Here is a 15,682-nt window from a genome sequence, read left to right on the forward strand (position 1 = left end):
GGTTAAACAGTATGAAATGCTTTTGGTTACTTGGTTCAACAGAAATGTTTTGTAATTAACATTTTTACTCACACTTGTGAAGCTGGTTCCTAAGAAAAGCAATCCAAACTCCTTTACTTATCACCCTCACTAACAACTCTCCCCTCAGAGGTGCCCTGTCATCCCATCCTCCTTGTCTTCTCTACAGACAGGACCGGTCCTGTCCCTCATCCACTTACACACCCTCCCTCCCTTTACACACACGCTGATCCTCTCTGAAATGGTTTACAGCCAGCTGGCCTGAAAAAGGTGTTAACTGGGTGGAATAATATATATACTCCAGTAAATCTTCTAAAAATTTTGTGGCTTGTGTAAAGGGAATGAAAGGATTATGTATCAGAGAGGCAAAACTGAAATTGCCTTTGACACTACATAAAAATTTGACAGAATGGAGTTATGGGAAGTCAATAAAGCACCCCCCTTTATAAAAAGCTTACAAATATGATCCATTCCTATAACAAGAGTTCTCATAAAATTAAACAAAAATGAGCTTAACATGATTTTTCCCTAATAAACAGACCACAAATTCTCAGCTGAGAGTATCACTGTTGAGGCATCTGAGGTAATCAGGGAAGCTACTTAAAGATCAGCAAGAGAACAGAAATGAGCACTTTATTAAGTTACTATCAATTATTTTTTATAAGTAAACAATCAAGATAAAGGGTTAACAACTGAAAAGCAGAGAGTCGAGAATTTTTAAAAAGATGTATTATAATCCAACTTTAGCAGGTATGCCTAAATTTCAAATATGCCAGCCCATTTACAACTTTATGCATTAAATGAGATGTTGGTCTTCAGTGGATAACTTAAATTTGAAATATAAGTACATGAATAACTAAATATGAAGGCAGAATGATTAAATATTGAAAAAGTCAACATATTGAAGTTTGTATATAAAAATATTCTTAAACTTTCTGTATAAAGCACCACTTATAGTCAGTGAATCTACATAATTCCCAGAAGTCACAAATGGAAGCACGTCAATAAAATGAAAGTAAGATATTCTTTCTGCATCCATTAGGCTCTTCCAAATGTTTAATACTGTAGAGAAAAATACAAACTAGATAAGAGAAAAATAAACATATATACTAATTTTTATTCATTTCAGTTTTAATACATTCCAAAAGAGGTTATGCATTGTAATGATGATAATCACATTTCAGTTAAACAGTAACCCATTGGTTTGGAATAGCTGCCAGAAACAATACTAGCTTTGGAAAAAGCTTGTTCTTAAATTATTTCAAAAAAAAAAAGAGGAGGAGGAGGAGAAAAGTGCCCGTTTAAGTTGAATCTTCAGAAAACCAGAAAAACTAGTATTTTAGGAAAATTTCTGAAAAGTTACTATTTCACCAGCAATAACTAAAACTGCCACTTAGATTTTTATGGTAGATAAAATTTCTCAATGTAATTTTTTTTTGCAGTAGGCATTGAAATAAAACTTTGCCACTCAAGTTTTCTAATGTTACCTTCTAATTTCATCTGCAATTTCCTTCAAAGAAAAAGGATATTACCTTGTTGAAGGAAAAAGTTTGAAAATGTTAATACTTATATTATTTATAAGGACAACTTTTAATGAAAAATGCAGTTTATTCTCTGGTGAACATTTTTGTGGAAACATTATGACTATAGGAATAACAACACGATTAACTAAAATCCACATTTAATAAAGTAATAAGATGTCTAAGGAAATGATTTAAAACTGCACCTCTGCATTTTTTGGTTATTTTGAATTATCTAATTTATTTCAATAGAAGATTTTTCTTATCCCCAAATGGGGTGAAATACTTAGAAAGGCATTCTGAATAGTGTTAACTGTTCTAATCTTATTAGAATGTCAATAAGCAGTACAAAGTTAAAAAGAACAGCATAAAAATGAAGGACTCACTGAGAAATCATCTCCATTTCCTAGTTTAATGATGGAGAGTAAAGTATTGCACATTATTATTCAACATAAAATAATGTAGCCAACAGTAACTTACAGGTACACAATTTAATATTTATTATATGCATTTTATATACATTATTTTTCAACAGCTGTATGTTTGCTATGTGGTACAATCTTAAAAATTTGCTGATTCATAGTTTGTAAAACAAAAACCTTACAAAACTCATCAAAACTCGCAAACTGATCAGAAAAGTTTTTTGGAAGACTAGAAAAAATACTTTATTGTCTTAATCATGCATTACACAAACAAAATCTTTAGTTACACCATAAAATTAAGCACATCTGAAAAAATAAAACAGGGATAACTAGTCCAAACACAGCAGATTTCTGTATCCTGATTCAACTATTTTTGTATCCTATTTGTAATGCAAATAAAATTTTACTCCAAATATTTTTAAACAAGATAGTTTTGTTTGGAATCATGGTAAACCAAGATATGTATCTGGGGGGAATCACCTTGGTTTGTAACTCAAACTATAAAATATTCCATTTTTAGTCTATTTTAGACTATTCAAAGTGTTCCAAAATAGATATACAGGTTCCTTTAGCACATTAATAAAAGGATATAAAGACCAACAAAAAGTGAAATAAATAATAGGCTATTAGCAAGATGGATAATCCTTGATAAATAAACTTGTAAATACAGTAAGATGTACAAAATATCACATAGTGATAGGATGCCAAGATTAGTTTTTTTTCTTTTTAAGAGTTCATTTGGAGTACTAAACCCCACTGTTTCATTTTAATACACTTAATAGTCCTCAGTTTATGAAGACAATTATGTGATGATGAAGGTGATTTAGCATCTTATGGAAGGACTTAGCTGAGCTGTATTAGGCAAAAGAAGGAAAGAGTGTGGTTACACGGCAGCGGGTCAGTGAGATCTCTGTGTTTTAGGGTTGTATAATGCAGAAAAACTTCAATACAATCTTGAGCACTGTTGTGACAGGCTAAATATATAAAAAGACTTATAAAAACTAGAATTTTATTCAAACATTTTGTGCAACTAATGCTAAAATATTTTAAGTTAAATTTTCTTTTTTTTTTTAAAGCAAAATAAGTTTAAAAGGGAATCTGTGGCATTCAACTGATAAACAGAAGATCACTAAGAGATGAAAAAAAGCTACTCTTGGAGCTCACTTCCCCCCAACAAGAGCACCACATTCCTAACCCTAAGGCAGCACACAGAGTCCAAAATAAAAGTCTTTTTGTAAGATCAGACTCCACATTGGCTTAAAGATACCTAAAAAACAGACATACGCTCAGTTCATATCCAGTACAGGCCACAAATACTGGAGTCCTTTTTTTTGTCCCACAAAATACAGTAATTACAATTAAATTAATGAGCCTGACATTAAGATGTGATTTCTACCAATTTATGCCTGTCCTCAATAGCCTTCACCAGGCAGATCACATGTAGTGTCATATCAGTAAGCTTTTTGATGGCAGTGATGCAGACCCTCTTTCTGTCCACGCAAGTCTGTTGTTAGAATGTGAGCTTCTGTCGATTCACACAAACACTTTGGCCAGGGCATCAGCCCCTGCACTGGCAATATATGCTTTTGATGGATGGAAAGCAACATCATAAATTGATTCATCTAATTTCTTCCTATGTGCTGTTATTTCTTGCACACATGTCTTGCTGTCCAAATTCCACAATCTAATAGAACAATCATGGCCTGTAAAAGAACAAATAAAGTATGTTATCGAGTAACAATTCTTTTATAAAGTTTGTAGGCAATACAGGAAGTTCAGACTTACTTCCAGACATTAAATAGATTCCATTAGGATCTACTGCTAGACTTGTAACAGCATCCAAATGAGCTACCATAGAATGGATCATTTTACCTAAATAAAACATAACAGAGAAAATTAAGTTTTCACAAATAGTTACTAACTTGAGACATCAGAAACCATAATACAGCATCAATATAAACTAGACAATCACTATAGCAATATTTTTTTATTGTGGTAAAATATACGTTAACATAAAATTGACCATTTCAACCATTTGAGAGGGTATAATTCAGTGGCTTTTAGAACATTCACAATGATGTGCAACCATCATCATCATCTATTTCAGAACCTTTTCCTCACTGCAAAAGGAAAACCCTATACCCATTTAGCAGTCATTCCCCATTTCTCCCCTCCCCCACGTCGCTGGTAAGCATTAGTCTGCTTTCTCTATGGATTGGCCTATTCTGGATGCTTCATACAAATGAAATCAGACAACATACGGCTTTTTGTGTCTGCCCTCCGTTACTTAGTATAATGTTTTCAAGTTTCACCTACTGTAATGATATTTTAAAGAAAATTTTAATTCTAATGCAGAACTTTCTAAATTACTCCTAGAAAAGACTTCTGTGTGACATGAATGTGACAGTATCTGCAGTGGAAAACAAGATGACTACAGGACTGCATCAAAAGTTTAAGATCATGTAAACTAGAATTAAAATGAAAATAGAATCTTTCTCATTAAGAGACATAAGGATTATTTTATATACAGGGTTAATAAACAAATCACCAGAGAATACATTCCTACCCAAAGATTCTAGTATCATCAAACTCGTTTATCCTTGGAAATGTTAATCATGTTATATATTAGAAACAAGAAAAGGGAGAGCAGGAGTATATCAGAGAAATTATTATGGATTTCCCCACACAGTAACAAAAACACTACTCTGGAAAACGTAATCTAATGAATATCTTCACTGAAGATTTGGCAAGCAAACAAGATTCAACAGCAAGTTGAAATTAAAAAACAAGTTGTAAATACAAAGTTATGCTGCACAAATACTTTGGGGCTGGGCTTCCACTGCTGACCACAGAAGTCGAAAAGCTTCTCACCCCTCCCAAGAACTAGGACCCTTCCTTCACCAACAAATACTTGCAGCTTCTCATGTTTAACCAATTTCACTTTGGCCCGATGCCTCTGCGACCAAACTCTCTTTCCCCACCAAGATTCTTTCCTCCTGTAACTGAGGAAATAGGGGACACAGGCAGTTACCCATTCTCCCCTTCCTGGCACCTTAAGCCCCCTGACTTGGGTAATCAGTGTTATGGGCCTCTATGAAATGGAGAAGAAACAGACTGATGTAAAAAAATATGGACTCTAGAAGCAAACTGTATGGGTTTGACTCCCAACCCTGAAATTTTTCTGTTGTATAACATTGCACAAATTACCTCTTTTGAGTCTTTTATTCCTCCCCAAAGCCTCAGGGCATTGTTGTATATCCTAGTTGTAAGTCATTTTAGTTCCTCTATGTGGGGTGCCACCACAGTGTGGCTTAATGAGTGGTGTGTAGGTCTGTGCCCAGGATGCAAACCAGCAAACGAAACCCTGGGCCGCCAAAGCAGAACGCACGAACTTGGCCATGGGGCCGGCCCCTTTTAAGCTTTTTATTTCTACTGTAAAACGGAGATAATAATAGTACTGTATCTACCTTATAGAGTTATTAGAAGAGCAAACACGTGAATATATGTAAGTCAAATAGAACGATGTCTCACTCACGGTAAGCAATGTATCACTAGTCTATAAGCTCCAAAGCGACAGGACGTTTTGTTTGTTTTGTTCACCAAGCACTGAGAATTGTGCCAATTCTCAGATGGCAGATCTGAGATACTCAAAAATTTTCCTGAATGAATAAATCCACAACCAACTTAGGACCTTGTTCCTCCAACTCCTCCACATCCCTCACTACAACCTTCTCCCAGGCTTACTCACTAGCCAAGTCTCTCAGGTACAGTGTATACAACTCAGATTTGTGCCTTTACCAAAATATTAGAACTCATGAGCCCTGAAGATCTCTCTGGAAGAAACAGTAGAAACTGAAATTTCCCATTTCTTTAAAGTCAAGGATCTACTACATAGTTCAACTTGAATAATCTTTCTCAACCAATTTTGCAAACCCCTGCTCGTATACTTTAAGTGATTTTCATAGTGTGCAGCATAAACACAAACCCATTATTCTTAGCTTCTTATTCTCAGCTTGAAAAGTTCTCCTCAATAGGTTCTGTTTTCCTTCTCCAAACTTACCTGTTTGGCTTTGCCTATGAGAAACTTCTGTTTCAGCCCAAGTTCCTACCATCGTGCCTCTGCTGAAAATATGGCCTTATCTGGAATTTCCTACTACCTTCTTCACTTAAAGAAAAATCTTCCCATTCCTTCAAGGCAAAGCTCAAACTCTCACTCTTTGAAGACTCCGTTATGTAACAGGGCTCATCTCACTGATGTATGTATGAGCGCACACACTCATGCATATCCCATTTTCCCCAGGCAACAATAAGCCCCCAGAAAGCAGAAACCACATATTATACATGATGCTAGCCAGTGCAGTGCAGAATACAAAATGCTAAATATATAAATCTAAAGATTTATTTAACCCATTTCATGGTACCAATTTCTATGTTTCAGATAAAAAATTCAATAAATTTACTATTCATTTGATAGAATAATATTCTATTAACAACTTAGCTAATCAGCAAGATTAGTTATGGGGATATTCTAGTTTATCACATTTAAACCAATTTTTAAAGAAGGATTTCTTTGAAAACAAAACTTCCGAACACAATTTGTAGTTTAACTAAATGGTGTGTGTGTGTGTGTGTGTATCTGTGTGTATGTGAGAGTGAAAGTGAGAGAGAACTTAACTTAGAAGTTGTCCATTGTTTAGAGCCTTCTGCTTCAATTCTTTTCACACTACAGATAAGGTACTAGACTACTTAGAAAGAATAAATTGGTAGAATTTGTAAACAATTTGAAAGACTATAGGGTCCTCTTTCTGTTATTAAGTAAAATTTCATTACCACTTTCTTGATTTCTGCCAGCAAAACAGCTCTAGAGACTCACCTTTTGCTTTTAATACAACTACTAAATTTCCTGAGCCTCCACTTACAGATGTAAATCTTCAATAATTAATAAAAAGAAATCTTTTTAGAAGTACAGTAAAGGAAATTATCTCTCTGCTCTTGCAGCAGAGGAAGATCTTCAGGCTTCATAAAAATGTTCAAAGAATTGATGTGACAAAATATTAAATTGAGAACATTCACATGAATATGCATCTTCTTTCCTGTGTAATATATAGACCTGTGAATATGCATTCTCTTAACTTGTTCTACTGAGTTAAAAGGAATCTGTCCATGAAAATGTTGTTTGAACAAAGAGATTTATGTAAGACTCTAAAGACTGAAAATTATGACCATGTCCTACACAACCTTCAAACAGAAATCTGCAGTTATGACTGGTTGTCTTGCTTCATAATTTGTTGCCCTGCAATAATGTTGCAATTAACATTTAAGTTTCTTATGTGGAAGTCCTTCAATGTCCCTGACTGTTTTAGCTTCTCCTCAAAAAAGCCTAAGAGCTGTCAAGACCTTTCCTAGAAGAGAGCAAACAATATTTTACGTAGTATTCTAAATAATGAGAGATGAAACAGGGGTCCTTAAAGAAACAACCATATGGCTAAATTAACATTTGACTTCACTTCTACATAACTGGTAAGTTCCCTTACAACAAGAAATACAGGAAAGATGACAATAAACAATTTCCACTATATCATCATTTCATCCACTGAGAGGTAATTTTAAGAATACGTGAAATGCCAAACACCAGAAAGAGACTTCTTTCACTACGCTAATTCAAAATAGAATATAAAGGAAAAATCTGAAATGGAAAGATTTATATTTAACTAACATGACATGAAGAAATCATAATAGGTAGGCAAAGTATTATATATACTTAAGGATAAAACTTAACATACACTGCAAGTATGGTACGTTAAGTAAAGCATAAATCTGAGTTAAAATGATTTAACTTGGCAATTTTGAAGCCAAAAAGTCAATATATTTTATACAAAAGAATAGCATTTTTGATCATCTCAAATTTACATTAATATAATTGAAAAGAAAACAAGACAACCTACTTACCCGTTTTATTGTCAAAAAATTTGATGTGTCTATCTTCATGAGCAGTTATTGTAACAGGAAGTGTGGGATGACTTACTACTCTGTTAATGTGATTATTGGATTGCAACCCTGAAAAATAAAGGAAGATAATGCACTAAAATTCATACTTTCAAACAGAAGTTGGATGACGGCCTTTTTAGTCTTACAAAAAATAAGAATCGTTAAAAACTAAAACTTTTATGTAAAACAAAAAATCTGAGAACTAAAAGTAGGGCTCTAGAGGGATAAATTTTCATACAAAATAAATGTTTAAGCTATCCTGGCCTATAAAATAGACAGTACTAGTACTAGGCTTGAGTTTAGAAAAAATTAGACATATTCTAATGCAAACTGTCAATATAGGTGGTTTAGAATTCTTAAAAGACCCATAATAATTATTACTTTTAATAAACAGCCATTAAAGGAATTATAAGCATTTAATGAAGAAAAAAATCCTAAGTGATAATCACACATTGCAAGGAACAAGCCCACTGTACACACACTGACAAAAAAAGAACTGGAATTAATGTTCTTAGGGATGAGACCTTTTCTTTACTACGAAGCTCTTTATTTTTGATTAGAAATGAGCGAGAACAGAGAGCGATGCAAACAAATGGGAAAATATTGTCAACATTATTAGACTTTAAGTAAATCAATCATTCCACATGTATACAAACTCTTAATTGAACTTAAACTTACAAAATAACAAAAACATATATATATATAGTTACCTATATAAAAGGGAGAGAGAGACTAGGGTGGGAAAGACACTTCTTTAAGTATAAGGTGGTTTGAGATTTGACCACGGAACCATTTAAATGTTTTACATAACTATAAAATGATTTTTTTTTTACAATAATCATGAAAAATCAAAAGTAAAATTAAACAAATGCACTTAACTGTTATATCCAACTGGTGGTATAAGAATAAAGAAATTATTTCAAGTGACTTTAAAACACAGTAATTAGACTGTCCATCCCTAGTGGAATGTACCCTAAGTACAAACTACTATCAGTAATCAAATTACTAGTGGTGGTATTATTATTCTGAGACAACTATATGTGTAGCAAGGGATAAATCAAATGAGAGACTGTATGGATTTTACTTAGAACCAAGAATTTCAGCATGGTTAAAATGAGGTGAAGATATAAAATCAATGAGATAAATCTCAATTTGAATTGAAAGTATTTGTGTGAATTTATCAGTGTTTTTCCTCTTTAAAAATTCATTTCTAGCTCTGTCCAATGAACAAGACTAAGCCAATGACCAACTCAAGAGACATGAAGGCCATGAGGACCAACCCAATAGCCTAGCACCTATAGCATAGTCTCTAAATGCCATTTTCCACAAAAAGAAACCAGAGCTCCTTAGAGAAATGGCTGATTTCAGATCTGGGGCACAAAAGAACAAGATGAACCTAGAACATCTTGTCATATCAGAAAGAAAACAATCAATGACTGCCAGGGTCATGTCAAAAGGACTCAGGAGCCAACCTGAATAAGCTCCCACTGGCCAAAGATGAAACAATCTGAGTAGCAATAAAGATAATACCTGCAATGGATTGAAACATATCAAATACATTTATACTAAAGAGAGATTATAATGATAATAAAAACAAACAAAAATAAAAAGACTCATTGGTCACCTTTGGAGGATGCTAGGAAACTACTTCATTATTTTGAAAACCGGTAAATAAAAGGGGGGTTAAAGTCAATCACATTTATCTTGCCTTTCCTTTATAATTGCTAACACCAAGGTAACCAAATTATTGATGAGGGATGTTCCTTTTTATAGAAGTATTCTGGCTAATAAATGGAAAAGAAATGATAGAATTAGAAAATTATTTTTCAACAGTTAATGCATTAATGGACCCAGGCAATGATGATGGAGACTGAAAACCTAAGAAAAAGATAAACAACCAGATAATATTTACTTCTGATAAAAGTTCACAAATAGATACGAAGCAGTCTTGCCAAAAAACACTTAAAAACTTCCAAATTAAGACAAATATAGGGCTGGCCCCGTGGTCGAGTGGTTAAGTTCACGCACTCTGTTTTGGCGGCCCAGGCTTTCACTGGTTCAAATCCTGGGCGCTGACATGGCACCACTCATCAAGCCATGCTGGGGCGGCATCCCACATGCCACAACCAGAAGGACCCACAACTAAAAATACACAACTACATACTGGGGGGTGCTTTGGGAGAAAAAGGAAAAATACAATCTTTAAAAAAAAAAAAGACAAATATAAACACTGAACATGAATTTAGATAAGCCTCTAGATCTATAACCAATTTATAGGCAATAAAATGAAAAGAGGAGCACATTAAACGATACAAGGATGCAAGCGGCAAAATCCAGACTGGCAGAAACTTTACCGGACAAACTACCGAAGCTCCTCAATAAAAAAAAAAGCAAGGGAGGGGCCAGCCCACTGGTTAGTCGTTAAGTTCAGGCACTCCACTTCAGCAGCCCAGGGTTTGCAGGTTTGGATCCTGGGTGTGGACCTACACACCACTCATCAAGCCATGCTGTGGCAGTGTCCCACACACAAAGTGGAGGAAGACTGACACATGCATTGGCTCAGGGACAGTCTTCCTCAAGCAAAAAGAGGAAGATTGGCAACAGACCTTAGCTCAGGGCCAATCTTCCTCACCAAAGGAAAAAAAAAACCACAAGGGAAATAAAAGACATGGAGGGGGAACCTACAGATGAAGAGACACCTGAGACACCTATAACCAATCACAATGCATGGGCCATATTTGGATCCCTATTTAAATAAACTGTAAAACACATACCACATCCTATACTTACAACATTGGCCATTTATACATAATTATTAGAGTTGGATGATGAGTTCATCAAGCTCATTATATTACATTCTCTACTTTCATATGTATTTCCATTAAAAATTTAAAACTATTTCCCTTGCTTTCACCTTTACATTGCCCTACTCACCCCTCTGTCCTCACATACCCAACTCTGGCTTTTAAACATAATTTGAGGAAACAACAGAAATAATGTAAATAAGTACAACTATAAAATACTGAAACTATTTTTCTATCCTAAATTCAAACAGTCAAGATATGAAAATTAAAAGATCACTATTGTGTAATCATACTTTCTAAGGTTTCAGAGAAGCCCATGAAAACTTACCAGAATCTATCTGTGATGAAAGCATCACCAATGACTGTGATGTTTCTAAATCATAAATTACTGTACTACCAGTGTTGAAAGAGGTCACCATATGAGCTGGATCACAGCCTATAAAGTCAACCGACGTAGGTATTCCATGCTCTGAAAGGAGCCCAAAGAGATACAGTGTAAAAAGTAATTTAGAAATCTCTACTTTTCTAATAAGAAGGAATTCAAATATTCTTGAAATAAGATTAATAATGAAAAAGAAAGCAATTGTGTTAGCATGGTGAAATATAATATATAACTTTCCCTCAATTATTTAAAAAGTTTTTTTACAACATTCTGTTTAACATTATAAGAAAAATATAGCTAGAGGGCTCTTAAGGTAAGAGTAGATACCTGTAAAAGTTATTTGTTCTCCTAGGCATTTTCTTCTAAAAGGGGAAAAAAATCCTAGGTGAGTCTTTTGGCCCACTTGTCAACAGTACTTCTTACTATAAAATGATAATTAGCATGGTTGCATCACTGTCTTGGGAGACTGTTCATCTGTCTGAGACTTGTAAGCCTTATCAAGTAGCTGATACAAGTCTAATTTTTGGTTCTGGGTAAACGAAGCTTGGACTCTGGAATTCACTGAAGCAGTAGCATCGTAAAGTGGCCTGAGCAGCAATTTCTCTCTTTAATTTATTAAACTGGCAGATCAATGCACAACTAGGTGAAATCTGGAGTCAAACAATTAATTACCTGGATGAAGCAAGAAACAAATATCTAAATAAATTTTTACCTCAAAAGCTTGAGTAATTGAAAAATTAGTAGAATCACTAAGGTATCTAAGAGACTCAACAAAACTAAGCACACACTATTCATTTAAAATGTTTTAAAACAAAACATACTTTTTAATAAAAATAAAAGGTCCGATTTTTAAAAATACTAAAAAAAATGACTTGGAGAATAAGACCAATACAAGTATATAAACATATGCATGTAAATAAATGTCGTCACAAGGTAAATTGGTTAAAGCCTTCTTTAACATGAAAAGATTTCAAATCATGCATGTATCTCAGTTTGCACTTCTCAGTTAAGGGGGCTATTTCAATGATTATGGCTAGACTTCTTAAGCAGTGTGCTCATACATGGTTTACAGGAATGCTTGAGACTGTGATCCCTTAGTCTCTGTGGGCAGCCACCTGCAGCAGGTAGAGGGCCTCCCCGTGTTGTCCCTGAGTGGCCCTCATTTGTCTACTCCACTGCTACAGAAGAATATTTTATTTTTTAAATAGGACATGCCCTGAAAAAGGTCAAAAAGCACTGAGCCACAGGATATACTTGCAAAGCACCTTTCTTGTTTATAAAAAATAACTAGGAGTAAAAGAATTATCATAAGCTTTATAAAATTCTTTAAATATATCTCTTGGAGCAGCAAAGAAATAGTAAATCATTTTGCTTTGTATCTTCCAAATTTAAAAAAAAAATAGCTTTTTTCATAGAAGCAAAATTTACTTACCCTTGTCTCCATTGTAAGTGCAAATACACGGCAATTTTTCTTGCGGATTCCATAACCTAACAGTGCCATCTGCTGAACAAGACAGTAACTGATTTTTTATGCCACTATAAGCAAGACCCCAGACAGCATCTGTATGAGCAACTAAAGTGCCAGCTAGAACATTTGGCTCTGGGAAGGAAGGAAGAAACAAACAAACAAATTAGCTAAGGAAGTTCAAAAGAAATGCTTTGGTATATAAAGATAACTTATCATATAATTAAGTATAAGACTATATACATAATGGCCATAAGAAGATGAACCGAAGTATACACAGTGGTTATCTCTAAGTTGTGGAAGTAAGGATTACTTTTATCTCCTCATCTGATACCTTCCTGTATTTCTGCAATTTTCTATAAGGAACATATACAGTCATGCATTACTTAACGACAGGGATATTTTCCGAGAAACGCATCATTGGGTAATTTTGTCCCTGTGCAAATGTCACAGTATACTTACACAAATCTAGATGGTATAGCCTATTACACACAGAGGCTATATGATACTAATCTTATGCGACCACCATCGTATATGCAGTCTTTCTTTGACCGAAACGTCGTTATGTGGTGCATGACTATACTGTTTTTTAAGCTTTATTGAGATGTAATTCCTATACCATACAAACTCACCAACTTAAAGTGTACAATTCAATGGTTTTTATTATATCCACAGAGTTGTGCAATCATCACCAGATCAATTTAGGGCACTTTCATCACTCAGCCATTTTACCCCAATTCTTCCTCCCTGCCTTTCCTTAGCACTAGGCCTTTTGTGACTGGTTTCTTTCACTTACCATAGCTTCCAAGGTTTATCCATGTTGTAGCATGTATCAGTACTTTGATTCTTTTTATTGCCAAATAATATTCCATTGTATGGATATGATACATTTTATTTATCCATTCATCATCTGATGAACATGGTGGCTAATAACATTGTGTATCATTTGTCCTACAATCCTTTTTCTCTAGTAAACTCCGATTTTCCACGAACATTTATCATCTCCACAATTCTCAGGGTTCCCAACCTTCCTTCCTCATAAATGATTCTCTCTCATACTTCACTGAGAAAATATAGCATTGAAATAGGAACCTCTCCCTCATCTTCCTGCCACCCAATCTATAAATCTAGTAGTGTCCAAAGCCATCTTCTCCTTGCTTCAAGATACAAGTAAGGAATTGTCTTCCTTCCCAACAAAGGCAATTTCCATCGGGTATATTCTGGATTCCATTCAACTCAGTTGTTTTAACGTTTACAGAAGTTTCCCTGCTACACAAATTCTCCTTCTCCTTGGGAACACTACCACAGCAAAAAAACATGCTCCAGAATCTCTCAACCCAAACAAAAAACCTTCATTAAGCTTACACCATCTTCCACCAAACAGCAGACAAGTATGGAGTAAATATACTTTTTTTTTACGCTCCATTTACTCTCTAAATCACTCTAATATGGTTTCTGATATCATCACCACACCAAAACAAATCTTGCTAAAATCATCAATGAGGAATTCTATTCTATCAAACTTAATAAAATTTTTCTTTCTTTGATTTCTTTCCTTCTTTGTTGTTCTCATCACATTGCTTTTCACCCATAGAGTGTGCCTTGACAGGCTACCCAAAAGTCCCTTCACCCTCTGGTCTTAGCCCCAGAATCCAAACTCTCTCCATCTGGCCAAGACCTGGGTAACCTATTTGTCACTTATGAAAAAGAACCTTTCTATCCTAAACATTATTAGACCTCTCAGCAACACTTGACAGTTCTAATTGCTTCCTTCTCAAAATGTCTACTTTATGTATGCTTCCAGGATTCCACACTCTCCAGCACTTCCTCTAACCTCACAGGCCATTCTTTCTCAGTTTCTTTTGTTGGCTCTCTTGCTCTAGCCACTCTCCCAATGTCAGAGTTCCTCAGGACTTTGCCTTCTCTTCTTTCCCTACACAACACACTCCCCCTATACCATCCTTTCTCACATCTTGATCATGATTATTACCTACTTGACACTGCCAGCTCTTGTGCCAGGCTCTTGACATGCCTAAAAACTGAACTCACCATCTTTTATCTTCTCATACCTTTTCAATAAATGCTACATCATATACTCAACTGCTCAAGTCAAAAATGCATGAGTAGTGGGGCTGGCCCCGTGGCCGAGTGGTTAAGTTCGCGCGCTCTGCTGCAGGCGGCCCAGTGTTTCGTTGGTTCGAATCCTGGGCGCAGACATGGCACTGCTCATCAGACCACGCTGAGGCAGCGTCCCACATGCCACAACTAGAAGGACCCACAACGAAGAATATACAACTATGTACCGGGAGGCTTTGGGGAGAAAAAGGAAAAAATAAAATCTTTAAAAAAAAAAAAAAAAAAAATGCATGAGTAGTGATGAAAATGTTCTGAATTAGACACGGTAATGGTTGCACAACCCTGTAAATATAGTAGAAACTACTGAACTGTATACTTCAAAAGGGTGAGATTTATATGTGAATTTTCTCTCAATAAAGCTGTTTAAAAAATGAACAACAAAATCAAGAGTCACTCATCCAACACTTCATCCACTCAATCCAACTTATCAGTAGGTTTTGTCTCTTCTACCCTACCTCCTCAACATGTCTTAACTCCATTTCTCTCCAAGTGCTCTGCTACCAACTGCTCTACCAGCACTCTTATCTTGGCAACATCCTCTCTCACCTAGTCTACCGGACCTCTCCATTACAACTTTAGATTACATTACATTGGTATTCCTTCCTCCACACTTCTCCTTACAACAACCAGAGTCACCTTTTCAAACTCTACATTTACAAGTCACTTCTTGGCTTAAAACTCTTTACTAAAAATTCCCTTTTATCCTTTAGATTTTGGCTTGAATGTCACTATTTTAGACTACATATAAAAAAGGGTCACTTATTACTGTCTCTCATAGAACTACTGTATCTTCATAGCACTTATCACATTTGTAATCATAGACTCCATTCCCTTATTTGCTAAATATCTATCTTTTCCATTAGATTCTTATTTCTCAATGTAATGCTTAATATTATACCTGGCAAATTTAGGTACCAAGTGTGTGTTAAATAAAAAGACCAAAGAGC

At 34.9% G+C, this 15,682-nt stretch overlaps 1 protein-coding gene across 2 annotated transcripts in view; it reads right to left on the reverse strand.

Moving 5' to 3' along the window:
• Positions 1-2,014: 2,014 nt before the first annotated feature.
• Positions 2,015-15,682, reverse strand: part of STRN3 (striatin 3) — a 93,797-nt gene continuing 80,129 nt past the window's right edge. For both annotated transcript variants that reach the window (XM_014857392.3, XM_014857386.3), the window contains 5 exons: positions 12,567-12,734; positions 11,081-11,221; positions 7,910-8,017; positions 3,746-3,832; positions 2,015-3,663 (listed from right to left, as the gene is read on the reverse strand). In XM_014857392.3, the coding sequence (XP_014712878.1) occupies positions 3,494-3,663; positions 3,746-3,832; positions 7,910-8,017; positions 11,081-11,221; positions 12,567-12,734 (674 nt within the window). In that variant the 3' untranslated portion in view covers positions 2,015-3,493. The remainder of the gene's footprint in view (positions 3,664-3,745; positions 3,833-7,909; positions 8,018-11,080; positions 11,222-12,566; positions 12,735-15,682) is intronic.

This window comes from Equus asinus, chromosome 2 (genome assembly GCF_041296235.1).
Source record: "Equus asinus isolate D_3611 breed Donkey chromosome 2, EquAss-T2T_v2, whole genome shotgun sequence".
NCBI classification, from domain to species: Eukaryota; Metazoa; Chordata; class Mammalia; order Perissodactyla; family Equidae; genus Equus; species Equus asinus.